General features: G+C 57.4%; 5 protein-coding genes across 5 annotated transcripts; 3 read left to right on the top strand and 2 right to left on the bottom strand.

Moving 5' to 3' along the window:
* Nucleotides 1-212: 212 nt before the first annotated feature.
* SCGN (secretagogin, EF-hand calcium binding protein) lies at nucleotides 213-10,840 on the top strand (the record flags this gene model as incomplete). Its single annotated transcript, XM_079762019.1, has 11 exons — nucleotides 213-300; nucleotides 1,100-1,170; nucleotides 3,413-3,505; nucleotides 3,866-3,955; nucleotides 4,598-4,654; nucleotides 5,239-5,316; nucleotides 6,504-6,559; nucleotides 7,327-7,372; nucleotides 7,609-7,668; nucleotides 9,756-9,824; nucleotides 10,514-10,840. 11 exons carry the CDS (start codon nucleotides 213-215, stop codon nucleotides 10,640-10,642), a joined length of 837 nt encoding a protein of 278 aa, XP_079618145.1. The 3' UTR covers nucleotides 10,643-10,840.
* A 2,477-nt stretch (nucleotides 10,841-13,317) lies between these two features.
* On the bottom strand, nucleotides 13,318-13,710 carry LOC307093185 (histone H2A type 1-C-like; the record flags this gene model as incomplete). Its single annotated transcript, XM_079761049.1, has 1 exon — nucleotides 13,318-13,710. The coding sequence occupies one exon, from the start codon at nucleotides 13,708-13,710 to the stop codon at nucleotides 13,318-13,320; it is 393 nt and encodes a 130-aa protein (XP_079617175.1).
* Nucleotides 13,711-14,005: 295 nt separating this feature from the next.
* LOC307092953 (histone H2B type 1-A-like) lies at nucleotides 14,006-14,389 on the top strand (the record flags this gene model as incomplete). The annotated part of the gene is made up of 1 exon (XM_079760549.1): nucleotides 14,006-14,389. The coding sequence occupies one exon, from the start codon at nucleotides 14,006-14,008 to the stop codon at nucleotides 14,387-14,389; it is 384 nt and encodes a 127-aa protein (XP_079616675.1).
* A 281-nt stretch (nucleotides 14,390-14,670) lies between these two features.
* On the bottom strand, nucleotides 14,671-15,054 carry LOC307093519 (histone H2B type 1-A; the record flags this gene model as incomplete). The annotated part of the gene is made up of 1 exon (XM_079761686.1): nucleotides 14,671-15,054. One exon carries the CDS (start codon nucleotides 15,052-15,054, stop codon nucleotides 14,671-14,673), a length of 384 nt encoding a protein of 127 aa, XP_079617812.1.
* A 296-nt stretch (nucleotides 15,055-15,350) lies between these two features.
* LOC307092900 (histone H2A type 1-like) lies at nucleotides 15,351-15,743 on the top strand (the record flags this gene model as incomplete). Its single annotated transcript, XM_079760453.1, has 1 exon — nucleotides 15,351-15,743. One exon carries the CDS (start codon nucleotides 15,351-15,353, stop codon nucleotides 15,741-15,743), a length of 393 nt encoding a protein of 130 aa, XP_079616579.1.
* Between the last annotated feature and the right edge of the window lie 450 nt (nucleotides 15,744-16,193).

Here is a 16,193-nt window from a genome sequence, read left to right as displayed (position 1 = left end):
CTGGGCGCCCAGAGCGTCAGAGAAGGTCCGCGAGGGCAGAAGCCGGTGGGGGGAGGGCAGAAGCCGGCGGGGGGAGGGCAGAAGCCGGCGGGGCAGGGCAGAAGCCGGCGGGGGGAGGGCAGAAGCCGGCGGGGGAGGGCAGAAAAGCCCGGGAGTCAGTCCTGACCCAGGTTCCCGGCCGCTCCCCACGCGGTGCGCTCGCCGTCAGCACCATGGACAGCGCGCGCGGGCCCGCCCCGCGGACCGGCAGCTGGGACGCCACGGGCTTCTTGAGGGTCTGGCAGCGCCTGGACCCCCAAGGTGAGTCGCACCCGCGGCCCCGACCCTGGTCTCTCCCTGCGGAGAAAGGAAAGGGGTCTTCCAGCGTCAGCGCAGGGCCCGCACGGGCCACCTGGGGGAGGGTGGCTTACCTGTCACCTGGGGATGCCAGAGAGTTCGGGGAGGAGGGGGCTTGTTCCCACTTTCCCAATATGTGTATGTGTGTGTGTGTGTGTGTGTGTGTGTGTGAGAGAGAGAGAGAGAGAGAGAGAGAGAGAGAGAGAGAGAGACCATGTGTACGTACAATCACAAACGTCATGCACACTTGGGGCTGGGGGCTGACAGCGGCCCCTAAACGTGCTCAGTGTTGCTGAGTGACTTGCTGTGGAACCCCCACTCCCTCAAAGCGAGGAGGAATTGGATTGACTTTCAAAAAGAACTGTCCCCTCCCCCAAAAACTACCCGAGAGGACCCCGGGCTCCCTGACATCTGCTTTGTCTTTGTTAATAATTAACCGCAAACAAGCCATCGCCCTGTGTGTTCTGACCGGTGCTCACCTCTGCTCCGTGTTTCTCAGCTCCCCAGATCCTCGCCGTGGATGTTATCCTAGAACTCCTGTGCGTTTGTGGGTTGAAGTGGTGGTTTTAAAACGTAAAGTTTTAAATGTAAAGGCAGAGCTTTCCTTTCCCAAATATTCACACAAACCCAGGGCGAAGCCTTTCTCTCTAGAACGGGTGTTGGCTGCCCCAGTCCTGCCTTCCAGGGCGTCCACGGGGGTGTGGGAGCTGTGAGTCCAGAGAAATGTAGATCAACGTTCATCGTCACACGTCCTCACCTTCAGGGCGAGGTTACCTAGACGACAAGGAGCTGGACGCTTTCTGTCGCCAGATGTTGACGACGCTGGGCACGGACGTAAGTACCTGCGCCTCGAAGCCTTAATTACTGTCTCTCCGAGACAACGGGCGCCCACGTCTCCCGCCCATTTGTGCCCACGAGTCCCCGGTGGCCCCTCCTCCCCCGGGAGCCGGTCCTCTCTCTCCTAGCAACACGGGGGGGACTCGGCAGGTTTATGAGGCACAACAGCCGCCTCAGGCGTGCGGGTCACCTGCTCGGGGTAACATCTGTCGTTCACGCCGAGGGCCTCGCCGAGGAGTCAAACAAAGACGTTGTGAGTCTCTGGTTGTGTCCCTGCCGATGGGTTTAACCTGGAGAGCGGGGGGGGGGGGGGGGGGGGGGGCTCCTTTGTGCCGAGAGGCAGGGCCGGTGTTAGGAGCCATCAGTCAGGGCTTCCATGTCTCTGAGAGCGAACCACAAAGTGGCTGCCACGCAGACCTGGGTCTGTCTGTCTGTCTGCCTCCCGTATTCTGTCTCTCTGTGCAGGTCTCTCGTGTTCCTGCTCATTTCCCAATCCCAACATCCCCGGACTCTCGCTCTCCTCTCGCCTCTCTCCTCTCTCTGATCTCGTCCATTCCTTATCTGTGTCCCCATCCCTGGTCCTCAACGCCCTCTCTGGACCGGTCCTTGCCTGCCTTGGATGTCTCTTTCCCATCTCTCTGTCTCATCTCTCTTCACCTTCATTTCTTTTCTTTCATCACTTTCTCTCCTTTCCCTTCTCTTCCCTCCCCCAACCCCATCTGCTCCTACTCACTGCCGTCCATGCCCAGGCTCACAGCGTCCCAGAGCCCGGGAGTCTGTTGCCTTTTAGTCAAACGTGACAGGTGTACTTGAGGAAAACAAGAAGATGCAGCCGCCCAACTCCCTCAACTCCCCCCTCCCCCGCCCCGCTCTGCACCTCAGCCGCCCAGCCCCCTTCCCCCCAGTGCCTGCCCCTGCACCCCAGCACACACACAGACCCCAATTCCCCCAACTCCCGCCACCCCGCTCTGCACCCCAGCACACACACAGCCCTGGGTGCCCACGCTGGCGAGGCTAAGCTCTGAGCTCAGGGGGGTCCTAGGAGGAAGGCTGGTCCGCAGGGGAGCGAGGGCGCATTGGGGAAGGGATTAGCCTGACTGAGCGTGTCTGGAGTCTGGGAGAATCTGCACCAGAATCCATTCTCCCAGGCGGATCCCAGGTCACCTCCCTCTGTGACAGGCCCACGGACAAGGGGCAATTTAACACGCAGAGAAGGTTGCCCATCTTTGGAGACAACAATTACATGATGACGTTGGTTTCCTCTTTGATCCCTTCCCTGCTGATCGTGTTTTCCTCGGTGAGTCCAGGCGAAGGTTAGAGGAACGCGCTGTGGCAAGCTGTTCCCTTAGAAACAGCAAACCTCCGAGTTCTGGGAGGACGTCTGTGTTCCTGACGGTACAGAGTTTAGTCACAACCAAGCACCCAACGACGCAGTTCACCCCCCAGCACCCGTCTGGGAGCTTCTCTTTGTTCGTGTTTTAGCAGCTCGCGAGCTCTAAGTCTTTCCGAGTCAGGGGCCTGGTTAGTGGCTGTTTGCTCAGAAATCTCTGCCCGGCCGGCGTGGCTCAGTGGCTGAGTGTCGACCTTGGAACCAGGAGGTCACAGTTGGATTCCCCGTCAAGAGCACAGGCCCGGGTTGTGGGCTCCATCCCCAGTAGGGGGCGTGCAGGAAGCATCTGATCAAGGATTCTCTCTCATCATTGATGTTTCTACCTCCCTCTCCCTCTCCCTTCCTCTCTGAAATCAATCAAAATATATTAAAAAAAAAAAGAAAAGAAATCTCTGTTGCTGTTGACCTCTTCTGCAACATGAGGGCAAACTTTAAAGGGCTGATTAGCCCACTTCCCAGGTCAGACTAATCCTATATAATAAAAGGGTAATATGCAAATTGACCCTAAAGGCAGAATGACCAGAATGACCGCTGGACCAGTCACTCAGGTGCACTGATCACCTCTTGGTCTCTTTCCCCAGCCGGCAGGCTCCGATCACCCGATGGCGAAAGGGGAATCGGGGGCCGGGGGGGCGGGGGGTAAGTGGCAGTGGGGGGCGGGGCCGGCTGTGGGCAGCCGGGGAAGATGGCCCTGATCGCAGGCCAGGCCTACGGACCGTACCCGCACACCAATTTCGTGCGCTGAGCCTCTAGTGTAATCATAATTAGTGGGTTCGGTGCTGAATAGGTGATGTCGTAGCTGCACGTCTGGAATCCCAGCGCCTCAGGGTGGTCTGTCTGCTGTCGCAGGAGGCGGTCATGGACGAAAACGTGCAGAAGGCGAAACAGCAGCTTGTGGCCGCCCACGACGTCCCTGAGGGTGGCCCCTTCCCGATGGACCAGGTGCGTCTCCCGGCTGTGCTCCCGGCTGTTAACCCGGGAGGAGAGTGGGAATCCCACGTTCCCTCGGGAGGTCACGGCTGGATTCCCGGTCAGGACACATGACCAGGTTGTGGGCTCGATCCTCAGTTGGGGGCATGCAGGAGGCAGCTGATCCATGATTCTCTCTCATCACTGATGTTTCTCTCTCTCTTCATCTCTAAAATCAATTAAAAAATATATATTTATATATAGTGACAACACGGAGTGCAGGACTGCAGGGGGTGCTGTCCACCCTGAGGCCCAGCCGGGGTTCCTGTGGGGGTCCCCCGGGTCCCCCCAGGACACCGGCCGCCCGCTGACCGCTGTGTCCCCCCCGTGCAGCTGGCCCGCGTGTTCTTGTCGGAGGATGAGAACTTCCTTCTGCTCTTCCGCCGGGAAAGCCCCCTGGACAGCAGCGTGGAGTTCATGCAGGTGAGGAGCGGAGAGGCCGGGACCCCGCCCTCTGTGGCCGCCTCCTGCCCGGGCCCCGGGGAGCGCGCCCCCGGGTTCAGGCCCGGCCAGGACGCCCTGTGCTGTCTCCGGAGCGGCCAGAGGACGGGTGAGAGGGGCGGGAGGGACCCCAGGACTGTGATGGGGTGGGGGGTGGAGGGGTGAGGTTTGAGGGGGGACCTAAGGCCACGCCCCCTGAGGAGCTCCAGTCCCTGCTGCCTAGACATCTAGATTCTACGTGAAACTGCTTATTTTTTCCTTTCTTTCTTTTTAAAAAATTTTCAGAGAGGAAGGAAGAGGGAGAGAGAGAGAGAAACATCCGTGATGAGAGAGAATCAGGGACCGGCTGCCTCCTGCACGCCCCCCACGGGGGATCAGCCCACAACCCAGGCCCGGCCCTGACGGGGAATCGAACCCTGACCGCTGACACTGCTCCCTGGTAGCAAACTGCTGACACCGGGTCTAGTTTTGGAGGCAGCGCCCCTGTCTAGAGAGCCCCCCCCCGCGCAGCCCCCCCGGGACACCCCCCCCCCCCCCCGCGCGCGGTCCTACCTGCAGGGCTCAGGGCGGGCTCAGGGCGGAGCCCTCGGCGGGGCGGGCACAGGGTCAATCCGTGCCTTTCAGATTTGGCGCAAATACGACGCGGACCGCAGCGGCTTCATTTCGGCGGCGGAGCTGCAGGTGCGCGAGGCCGGCGGGGGCGCGGGGCGGGCGGGCGGGGTCCCGGCGGGACGTGGTGCGCGTGTCCGGGTTTAAAATCTGTGCGCCCAAGAGGCGCGGCTCTGCGTGGGCTGCTCTCCATCAAACGTGTCCGGGCTTAGAAGGTTAGAAAGTCCCGGAGCCCCGCCGGCCGGTGGCCGAGTGGCCTGGCGCAGGGGTTGAGCGCAACCTGTGAACCAGGAGGTCCCGGTTCGGTTCCGGTCGGGGCACAGGCCGGGTGCAGCCTCGATGCCCAGTGTGGGGCGCGCAGGAGGCAGCCGGTCCCGGAGGCCTCTCCCTCCGCTTCCTGGGAAGTCGCTTTACAAACGTGTGTGCGCCCCGGACATTGTCTCCCCGGGAGCGGGCTTTGCCCCTTTCCACGCCGGGAGCTGCTCTCCGGGCCGTGAGCTCCCTTCCAACAGCGACCGGCGCCTCCGTTCCGGGCGGGTCCTTTGCCAAAAGCACCTCATTTTCTCCTCCCAACGAGCGGACCGTGACCCCCCGCGGCGCTGCGGGTCGGTGCGGACCCTGCTCCCGGGTAAGAGCGTCTCTTCTCTCGATGCCAGAACTTCCTGCGCGACCTCCTCCTCCGCCGGCGGAGACCGGTCTCCGAGGCGAAGCTGCAGGAATACGCCGGCGCCATGGTGAGTGGCGGATCCTGGGATCCTGGGGCCCGAGGGGGGCTCCCCGCCGCCGCCTGGGGCTCCCCGCTGTCCCTGGGCCCCCGAAGCCGGGTGTGGCGTTTGCAGACTGAGAGTCCGGCGCTGGGAAAAGCTGCAGAAATGGAGCCGCTTCGCCTGCGTGTTGGGGCGCGTGAACCTGCGCGCACGGGCAGCCTGGCCAGGGAGGCAGCGCGTGGATCTGAGACCGAGAGCAGCTACTGGGGCGGCGCCCGCCGACAGGAGACCGGGCAGGGTCCGCACAGACCGGGCAGGGTCCGCACGGGAGGCCGGCGGCGTTCCCGGGAAGGGAGGGACCGGGACGCCCATGGCGGAGGCCTTCGTTCCCAGCACCGGGCTCCGGTCAGCCCCGCGCACTCGGCCTCCCGTTGCCTTTGCGCCCAGCGCCGTGGAGGCCCCTGCGCCCTGCTTCACCCTCCGAAGGGCTGAGGCGTGAAACCTGCGAGGCCCGCCCCTGCGTGGCGGCTCCGGCTCCGGCTCCGGCTCCGCGCAGGCGGATGGTTTGGGTGTTGGATGACGGACCCACGTCCCTGGGCGGAGGCTGTGGGCTTGTCCTTGGGGCGCAGCGCGGTCCCCAGGCCGCTCACCCCAGCGGTAACCTGGGTCCCGCCGACGCCAGTCAGCCTGGCCGAGACCAGAGGCACCCAACGCGGGAGCCCTCGGGGAGGGGGGCGATCTGGCTGGTGGACCGAGCTCAGCGGGGCTCGGGGGTTGAGCATCTTCCTATGAACCGGGAGGTCAGGGTTCGATTCCCGGTCAGGGCACAGGCCCGGGTTGTGGGCTCCATCCCCAGGGTGGGGTGTGCAGGAGGCAGCTGATCCATGATTCTCTCTCATCACTGATGTTTCTATCTCTCTCCCTTCTTCTCTTAAATAAATAAAAATATATATTTTTAAAAAGCTGAGTTGAATGGGGCTCTCGGTTGGAATCAAACCTCCTGTGATGAGGGTGTCTGAGAAGGTCACCCAGGCACGAGCTGGGGCAAAGCGTGTCGCCGTCGGATGTGGCTGCTGAGTTTGCCTTTAGGGGACGAGGGGTGCAAAGGTGGGGGCCCCGGGGCAGGTGGGAGCCTCGGGGCAGGTGGGCGAGCTCGATGGCTGTCAGAGGGAATGTCCTGACTGACATCCCCGCCGTGTCCCCTTGTGCTCCAGATGAAGGTCTTTGACAGAAACCAGGACGGCCGGTTGGATCTCAGTGACCTGGCCAGGTGAGCAGCTGGCCGACCGGGTCAGGGTCCGAGGGGGTGGGGACCGCGCACCCTTCCTTCCTGGTGGAAGGCAGAGGTCGGGTCTCCCCGAAGCCCTGAAGAATGTGGGGGGGGGGGCATCTCTTCTCCCCAGACGCACAACGCACGGCCTTCTCACACAATTTTTAAGCCTTTGGTTAATTTCCAGAGTTTTGAAAAAAGTTATTCTGCCTCTTTCTTTCTTCTTTCTTTCTTTTTCTTTTGCTAGTTTTCTTGTTGCTTTTATGGAGGAGAGAATTTTCATAACCCGGTACTGTGCCATTTTCCACCAAGATAAATTAAAAAATTTTAAAAATTGATTTCAGAGAGGAAAAGAGAGGGAGAGAAAGAAACATCAGTGCTGAGAGAGAATCATTGACCGGCTGCCTCCTGCACACCCCACACTGGGAATGGAGCCTGTAACCTGGGCCTGTGCCCTTGACTGGAATCGAACCCGGGACGCTTCAGTCCGCAGGCTGACACTCTATCCACTGAGCCATACTGGCTATGGACACCAAGATAAATTTTTAAGTGTCTCTGTGATGACTTTGAATCTCTATGAAAGTCTTTCCCAAGTAATGTCTGTCTGTGTTTGTACAGCCTATAAATCCTTGTTTTCCAAGCACCCATCCATCTGCAGAAGAATCTGGAAATTGCCTGCCCTTTCCTCGCATCCGGGTTACGAATTTGCTTTAACTGAGCGTTGATAGAGCCTCATGTCAATTACCCTTTTTTTCCCCCCCATTTAGGATCCTGGCTCTTCAGGAAAACTTCCTTCTCCAGTTTAAAATGGACGTGAGTGGGGACATTTCTCTGGCCGGGTTTCTGGCACTCGTGGTTCTCGGGCGATCTGAGGGGGAGGGAGGGAGAAAGGCAGGCATCGTCTTGCCTTTAACGCATCTGGAGGCTGACAAGGCCCAGAGTGAGAATCAGGGGTAAGAGGCCATCGACTCAGAGTTTGTGAAACTGTCCGAGACCCGGGGAGAGAGTGCGTGCCCGTCGCCCAGCTGACTCCGTCCCTCCACGCACAGGCCTGCTCCACTGAAGAGCGGAAGCGGGACTTTGAGAAGATCTTCGCCCACTACGACGTGGTAAGTGCGCCGCCTCGCAGGGGGCCGGCCATCTCCGCGTGGGGTCATCCTCACCTGATAGGACGAGCAGCAGCCCCCAAGGGTGTTGCTACGTCTCGGCACCCCAGCTTCTCCAGGTAACTTCTGGACCACGTGACAGTGGACCAAGGAATGTTCATGGTTGCAAGAGAATAGAATCAACATTTCCCCCCTCTTTGGATCCAACCTAGAATAGCATGCTCGAAGCAGAAGCTAACAATCCCATGAAGAAAACCGGCATCCAGCCCACAGAAACAGAGGCAAAGTCAGACCTACTTTCTCTTAAAACGACTTCTCTGATAGGATTCATTATTTGGTCTTTTTGTTGTTGTTGTTAATCCTCACCCGAGGATATTTTTCCATCGCTTTTTTAGAGAGAGTGGAAGAGAGAGGGAAAGACAGAGAGAAACATTGATCTGAGAGAAGCACATCGATTGGTTGCCTCCTGCATGTGCCCTGACCAGGGCCTGGGTCGGGGAGGAGCCTGCAACCCAGGTACATGCCCTTGACCAGAATTGAACCCGGGACCCTTTGGTCCGCAGGCTGATGCTCTATCCACTGAGCCAAACCGGCCAGGGCTATTTGGTGTTTTTTTTTGAGGGGGGAGGAATTGACCTTCAGGCCAATTGGCTGTGAGGACCCGCTGTGTCTATAATGGAAGAACTGCTGTGCTGGAGACACGCTTATGGGGCAGGACTTGTTTCAGTGGTGCTTTGGTGCTCACTGAGTCTGCCTCTTGAATGTGTCACTTACGGATGTGAGTAGTTGAAATCTGGTGTCTTCTCACACTGACCACAAAGTGTGGCATAGAGATTGAGTTTCCTGAGGACGAGGCAAGGAAATGCAAGAAGGGAGGAGAGCAAGGCGGACGCCGGGAAGGTCTAAGAGACGCCATCCAGAGACTGGCCAGAGGGACCCCTGCGAGTCAGGTTCTGAGCACAGAAGAGGCTCCTGGTGGAGGCGGGAAGCGCAGGGTTGACGAGCGCAGCCTCCGGACCAGCTCCCTGGGCTTGGATCCGGGCTTAGAGGCCTGTGACCTCAGGCGCGTTCCCGGACCCCCCTGGGCCCAGTTCCCTGACCTGTGTAATTAGGGGACCCGGCTCGTAATGCCTGCCTCTCGGGCTGTTATGGGAATTACTGAGCCCGTGTGGATGAGGCTCTGAGAAAACGTGCCCGGCATGTCATAATCGCTGTGGGTGTTTGGCCAATACCCCCAGGGAACAGATGTTTTTTAAATGAAATGTTAAAGATTCAGGATAGAGAAACTTGGAAAGATTAGATGCATTGTCATAACTGGAACTTTAGCGAAGAAACGGAAATATTTCAATGCGTGTCGTATTTTATAGACGTTCTCATACATCAAACGTCTAACGTGCAGACCACGTAATGATTCCAACATGCTCACTCCACGAGTTCCTCTTGATTTAAAAGACATATTTGCATAATGACCACGTCATTGGCCAATCACAGAGCGGACCTGACACTGTCCGCCTGGCTGTCAAAGGGTTCGCATGGCGCCCGAGTAAGGCCTGTTCCCGGAGCCTGTCTGGGAAGCGGATGCCACGTTAATGGCGTTGGCAGGAGCCAGGAGCTCAGAGCGGCTGCCTCCCTTGTTGTTACAGGGGAGGCGGGAGGCGGGGGAACTTACAGTGAATTCTTTTAATTTCCGTGGAGCATTTACACCCTCACAGAGAACATAAGCTGGAACACGCCATTTCTTTCTTTTTTTAAAAAAAAATATTTTTATTGACTTCAGAGAGGAAGGGAGAGGGAGAGAGAGAAACATCCATGAGGAGAGAGAGAATCATGGATCAGCTGCCTCCTGCACGCCCCACCCTGGGGATCGAGCCCGCAACCCGGGCATGTGCCCTGACCGGGAATCGAACCGTGACCTCCTGGTTCATAGGTGGACGCTCAACCCCTGAGCCACGCCGGCCAGAGAGGAACATGCCATTTCGGAACCTGTGTGCAGCCCCAGAGCACGCCGATGTGGTCTCGCTGCCTGGTTTGTTCTCTCGCTTTTCGACGGGAGGAAAGGACACTTGGTGATGGAACCTCTTCTCTTTCAGAGTGAAACCGGAGCCCTAGAAGGCCCCGAGGTGGACGGGTTTGTGAAGGACATGATGGAGCTTGTGCAGGTGACCGCCCGGCTGGTGGGCCCATCACGCACTGGGGCTGCCGTCTGGCCCGGCCGTTGTTTGTGTTGGGGAACCAGGGCTGGGAGGTGAAGGCTGAAGGGGCGTCTGGGGACGTGGCCTGCTCAGAGCCTCCGAGCTCCTGTGGAACCCAGTCTCCTCCCTCTCAGGGCCGGCTGTGGTTTCAGCTCAGCTGAGCCCGGTAGGAGCTTCTCCTGCCTCATTTAGGAGTCGTCGATTTCACCGAGGAGCACACACATGTGCCACGCATGTGTGACAGCTCTATTTACTTATTTTTAAGTATATTTTTACTGACTTCAGAGAGGAAGGGAGAGGGAGAGAGGGAAACATCCATGATGAGAGAGAATCATGGATCAGCTGCCTCCTGCACGCCCCACACTGGGGCTCGAACCCTGACCTCCTGCTTCCTAGGTCCACGCTCAGCCACTGAGCCACGGGGGCGGGTGAAGGCGGGCCCTGTAAGCTCTGCCGTGGGGACCGAGTTCTCTGGCCTTGAGGGACTTGCTGAGGGAGGAGCTGCCCTCGGCCACCCTGGTGGGGTGAGGAGGGGCGTTGCTCCCGGGGGGGGGGGCTCTCAGGAGCGGGGGTCCCCCACTCCTGTGAGCCGCAGGGAGGGGGCCTCCGAGGGCGGCCACGGTCTTGCCTGTGGACGGGTCCTTTCTGTCCCTCAGCCCAGCGTCCGCGGCGTCGACCTGGAGAGGTTCCGGGAGAGCCTTCTGCGTCACTGCGACGCCAACGGGGACGGGAAGATCCAGAAGTCGGAGCTGGCTCTGTGTCTCGGGCTGAGGAGCAGCCCCTGACCCGCAGGCGGCTCTGCTCGGCGCTTGGCGTGCGTCTGGGTCTCTGTGCTTTGCCGTCGGGGGGCACCGAGAGCGAACTCCGTAGCAGACGGTGTGGGATTTGCGATGAAAGGCGTGGGCCCCTATTGCTAACGACTCGGTGATTTCCAAAGCCCCCTCCCCTTGCAGGCTCTGTGTCCTCTTCCCCTTGACCTCAGGCTTCCCCCCACCCCAGGCCTCTGGACCCTCTCATTCCCTCCCCCCTGCAGTGATGGGGCGGGGCAGTGCACCCACCCTGTGCTCTGTGCCCTCCCGTGATCCTCTGCCGCGTCTGCCCGCTGTGCTGTCTGCAACGCGACTCTGACCTGGAAATAAACCTGCAGCTGCAAACAGACATGCGCTGGTGACTGCGTGTGTGCTGTGACCCTGGCAGTGTCTGTCTGATGGTTTGACAGCCCACAGCGCCTCTAACTCGGGGGGCGAGGGGAGGGGGAGGGCAAGACCCAGGTGGGAACAGCCCGGCTGTCCTTCCTGTTCTCGGGTGCCCTGAGTGTGGCACGAGGAGGGACTTCAGCCCCGGCCGGCCTGGCTCAGGGGTTGAGCGTCGACCTATGAACCAGGAGGTCAGGGTTCGTTTCCCCGTTGGGGCACAGGCCCGGGCTGCAGGCTCGATCCCCAGTGTGGGGCGTGCAGGAGGCAGCCCATCCATGATCCTCTCTCATCATGGATGTTTCTCTCTCTCTCCTCTCCCTTCCTCTCTGAAATCAGTAAAAATATACGAAAAAAAGAAAAAAAGGACTTGATTCAGGTTGACTGTTTATAAGACCAGGAGACGCACCACAGCCCCTGCCCGCAACATCCTGCCCTGAGTAAGCGGGGTTCCCCGTGTGTCCTGCCACCTCATGAGCTGTGCGACTTTTCTTTTCTACACGTTGTGCAAAGTCGGAATAAAGAATGAGCTCGTCGGGACCTTTCGGGGAGATTGTGTAGAAACAACCTCGTAAGGACAGCAGTCGGAGTGGATTCGGGGCCAATGAGGAGCGTCCCTCTCCCTCTCACTCCCACCCTCTCCTTTCCTCGGGGAGAGCGCTCTTCTCCTTGGTCCTCCGTACTGGCCTGGGGCGGCCATGCTTTGCTTGTCCAGAATTGCAGCTCCTCTGCTATTCCCGAATAAACTCATTCGCTGTGCAATAACTTTTGTTGTTTAACTTTAAAAAAATGTTTTTATTTTTTTAGGGAAGGAGGGAGAGGGAGAGAGAAACCTCTGTTGGCTGCCTCCTGCACACCCCCTTCTGGGCAACCGGGGCATGTGTGTTCTTACCAGAATCGAACCAGGGACCTCTGGGTGCCTGGGACAAGGGTGCTTGACCCACCGAGCTACACCAGCCAGAGCTGGTTTAAGTTTGAACCTGTTAACACCGACCGTTGGGCTGAGGTGGTGTTTTCCAGATTTCTCTATTGTGAAGTCACGCCCTTTCTCCCTGTCCACACTCTGTGCTTCGGCATGTCTGGGGTTAAGCTCCACTTGCTTGATGGGGAGCATCTAGATGATATTTTTTAAATTCTTGTTTAGGAAAATTTTCACATATCCCTATTCACTCATTTATATCATTATTCTGATTTTAAAATGTCACATGTTAAAGTTATTGGCAATGTTCTAAACATCTAATTTGTCCCAATATCTGTGCAAGTTTTTTCTTCAAAATTTTTCCTTTGTGCCTCCCCCAATTGTATGCCTTAATACTTATGTGCATTAATTCGAGATAATTTCATACTTGATTGTCCCTAATGTATTATATAGCTTATTCTCTTTAACTTTATAGGACTTTAAATGTTTCTTCACACCCACTGCTATACATGTCTGTGTAGACCTTAAATATCCAGCAATGTTTTTTTAGATAACCAATTAGGTTTTTTCTTGGAAGTAAGCAAAACTTGAATGCTGTACAGCAATTTTGTATTTGACAGCCTAAGTGTTCATTTACTTTCCAATTTGACTTGGTATTTGCAGTGGAAACAAACTAAAAATGTCTCTTCTTTGTAGTTAAAACTTCTGAAAAGGACCAAAATTCCCTAATAATTTCAAAAAGTTATGGAAGAACTTGCCACATCGCAGCCTCTGAGAATGACACTAGATTCTCGCCATCACATAGGGCATCAAGCTCATCTTTGAGATACATTTTAAGAAAATTCCACTTACTAGGCACGTGTGAAGTCAGTTATCAAATACACACGACCCTTTACCAGACGGTAAGACGGACTTGCTGACTCCCGGCTTACGCTGTCTGGAGATGTCAGGCTGCTGGGAGGGAAATCCCTTTCTGGGAGCTCCTTTTGCGGAAATCACGCAGCCTTAAGACACTACGTCCTGGGGACGGCAGGTTAACCTGGAAGCCCAAGCCGCGTTAGAGCGCGGGAGGTTTGTTCCTTCCCTAAGGGCTCCCCTAACTCGGCTCGCGGCTGCCCCAAGAGCAGACCCCAAGGGCACCTCTAGGGCCCAGCGACCTGCTTTCCCGGCCGAGTTTTAAAGGGCCCGTTATCAGGACTAGATTGTCTCCCTTGTGCCGGGGTTTCCTAAGGGGCTCGCCAGAGAACCACACCGGCCCGGCTTTTCGCGCTGTGCACAGCCTTTACTGAGGATCTGCGTGGCTCTGAAAAGAGCCTTTGGTTTCTTTCTCTCTGGATGTTCAGGTTCCTCACTTGCCCTTGGCCTTGTGGTGGCTCTCGGTCTTCTTGGGCAGCAGCACGGGTTGGATGTTGGGCAGCACGCCGCCCTGCGCGATGGTCACACCGCCCAGTAGCCTGTTGAGCTCCTCGTCGTTGCGGATGGCCAGCTGCAGGTGGCGCGGGATGATGCGCGTCTTCTTGTTGTCGCGGGAGGCGTTTCCCGCCAGCTCCAGGATCTCGGCCGTCAGGTACTCCAGCACGGCCGCCAGGTACACGGGTGCGCCGGCCCCAATGCGCTCCGCATAGTTGCCCTTGCGGAGTAGCCGGTGGATTCGGCCCACGGGGAACTGCAGCTGGGCTCTAAAGGAGCGTGACCTGGCCTTGGCACGGGCCTTGCCGCCCTGCTTGCCGCGCCCAGACATAATTTAAGATGGCAGTAGCAACAACTGGAAATTAACTAAAATACGCCACAGAGGGCCTATTTATAGTCTGCCGTAGATTGTGACTTGCCATCTGATTGGCTGACTGGCAGATGTCTATCCAATCAGAGAGCATTACTAAAATCACTTCATTTGCATACACGTCACTACCATTATCCAATCAGATGGTGGCTGCCCAGCGGTCAGTTGAAGGCCACCCTATAAATACCAGGCTTTTGGCCACCAACCGCTGTTCACTGACTCGTGTCAGTGGCAGTTGTGGGGCTGACCACGCACCATGCCGGAGCTGGCTTCAAAGGGCGCCACCATTTCCAAGAAGGGCTTTAAGAAAGCCGTAACCAAGACACAGAAGAAAGAGGGCAAGAAGCGCAAGCGCAGCCGCAAGGAGAGCTACTCGATTTACATCTACAAGGTGCTCAAGCAGGTGCACCCTGACACTGGCATCTCCTCCAAGGCCATGAGTATCATGAACTCGTTTGTCAATGACATTTTTGAGCGCCTCTCTGCTGAGGCGTCGCGCCTGGCGCATTACAACAAGCGCTCGACCATAACCTCTCGCGAGATCCAGACGGCCGTGCGCCTGCTGCTGCCCGGCGAGTTGGCCAAGCACGCTGTGTCCGAGGGCACCAAGGCCGTCACCAAGTACACCAGCTCCAAGTAAGAGGATTTGGCCTCTAGGTGACCTTTTTAACCCAAAGGCTCTTTTAAGAGCCACTTACACTTTCTAAAGGGCTGTAAGGTTGGAAGTTGTGGTGCACCAATGGCTAGTTTAGCTGGTGAAGGAATTGCTGTATTTGCCAAGTTAACTTCTCACAATTGACAAGGTATGTGATGTATATCAATGTCCCCCAATTTGTTTAGGTGGCAAGACAGCTCTTTCCAGGAAACATAGGTGGCTCTTAAAAGAGCCTTTTGTGTTAGTCATCTGATGACCAAGTCCTTTTACTTGGAGCTGGTGTACTTGGTGACGGCCTTGGTGCCCTCGGACACAGCGTGCTTGGCCAACTCGCCGGGCAGTAGCAGGCGCACAGCCGTCTGGATCTCGCGAGAGGTTATGGTCGAGCGTTTGTTGTAATGCGCCAGGCGCGACGCCTCGCCCGCGATGCGCTCGAAAATATCATTGACGAAAGAGTTCATGATGCTCATGGCCTTGGAGGAGATGCCAGTGTCAGGGTGCACCTGCTTGAGCACCTTGTAGATGTAAATCGAGTAGCTTTCCTTGCGGCTGCGCTTGCGCTTCTTGCCCTCTTTCTTCTGTGTCTTGGTTACGGCTTTCTTAAAGCCCTTCTTGGAAATGGTGGCGCCCTTTGAAGCCAGCTCCGGCATGGTGCGTGGTCAGGCCCACAACTGCCACTGACACGAGTCAGTGAACAGCGGTTGGTGGCCAAAAGCCTGGTATTTATAGGGTGGACTTCAACTGCCCACTGGGCAGCCACCATCTGATTGGATAATGGTAGTGACGTGTATGCAAATGAAGTGATTTTAGTAATGCTCTCTGATTGGATAGACATCTGCCAGTCAGCCAATCAGATGGCAAGTCACAACCTACTGGGGGACTATAAATTGGCCCTGCATTTGCCCTGAGGGCATCTTTCTCCATCGTGCCCGATACATTCAGCATCATGTCTGTGCCAGCGAAGCAGGATGGAAAGTCTCGCGTCAAGACCGTATCTCGCTCTTTCAGGGCCCAGTTACGGTTCCCCGTGGGACGCGTGCACCGCCTGCTGCATAACGGCAACTACGCGGAGCGTATCGGCGCTGGCGCGTCCGTGTACCTGGCGGCAGTGCTGGAGTACCTGGCGGCCGAGATCCTGGAGCTGGCGGGCAACGCGGCCCGCCACAACAGGAAGACACGCATCGCCCCGCGTCACCTGCAGCTGGCCATCCGCAACGACGAGGAGCTCAGCAAGCTGCTGGGCAAGGTGACTATCGCGCAGGGCGGCGTGCTGCCCAACATCCAGGCCGTGCTGCTGCCCAAGAAGACCGAGAGCCACCACAAGGCCAAGGGCAAATGAGGAGCAAGTCGCAGCATCAAAACCAAAGGCTCTTTTCAGAGCCACTCAAGTGTCTGAGAAGGAGCTGAGGCAAAACGTGACTGACAAGCCGGCCGGTTTGGCTCTGGATAGAGCGTCGGCCCAGACTGAAGGGTCCCGGGTTTGGTTCCGGGTCAAGGGCACGTGCCCGGGTCGCGGGCTCCATCCCGGGTGGGGGTGTATGTGCCGGAGGCAGCCGATCAATGAGTCTCATCGTTGATGTTTGTCTCCCTTTTCCTTTCGCTCTGAAATCAATAAAAATACTTTAAAGGAACCCACTAAAGAGTTTAATTGGCCACAACTAACCCAACAGGACGCTGAGCTAGTCTAGTTGGGGTAACGCCTCCGAAGCCGCTCAGTTTAGTTGCAAAACATGTGCGGACGGGAGCTCCTGGCCGCGGGAGCTGCTGTTACCCGGACGGCAGTCCTGGC

The sequence above is a fragment of the Cnephaeus nilssonii genome (assembly GCF_951640355.1).
Source record: "Cnephaeus nilssonii genome assembly, chromosome: 21".
Taxonomy (NCBI): domain Eukaryota; kingdom Metazoa; phylum Chordata; class Mammalia; order Chiroptera; family Vespertilionidae; genus Cnephaeus; species Cnephaeus nilssonii.
Note: the sequence above shows the minus strand (reverse complement) of the source record. Positions and strands in the feature narration are given on the sequence as shown.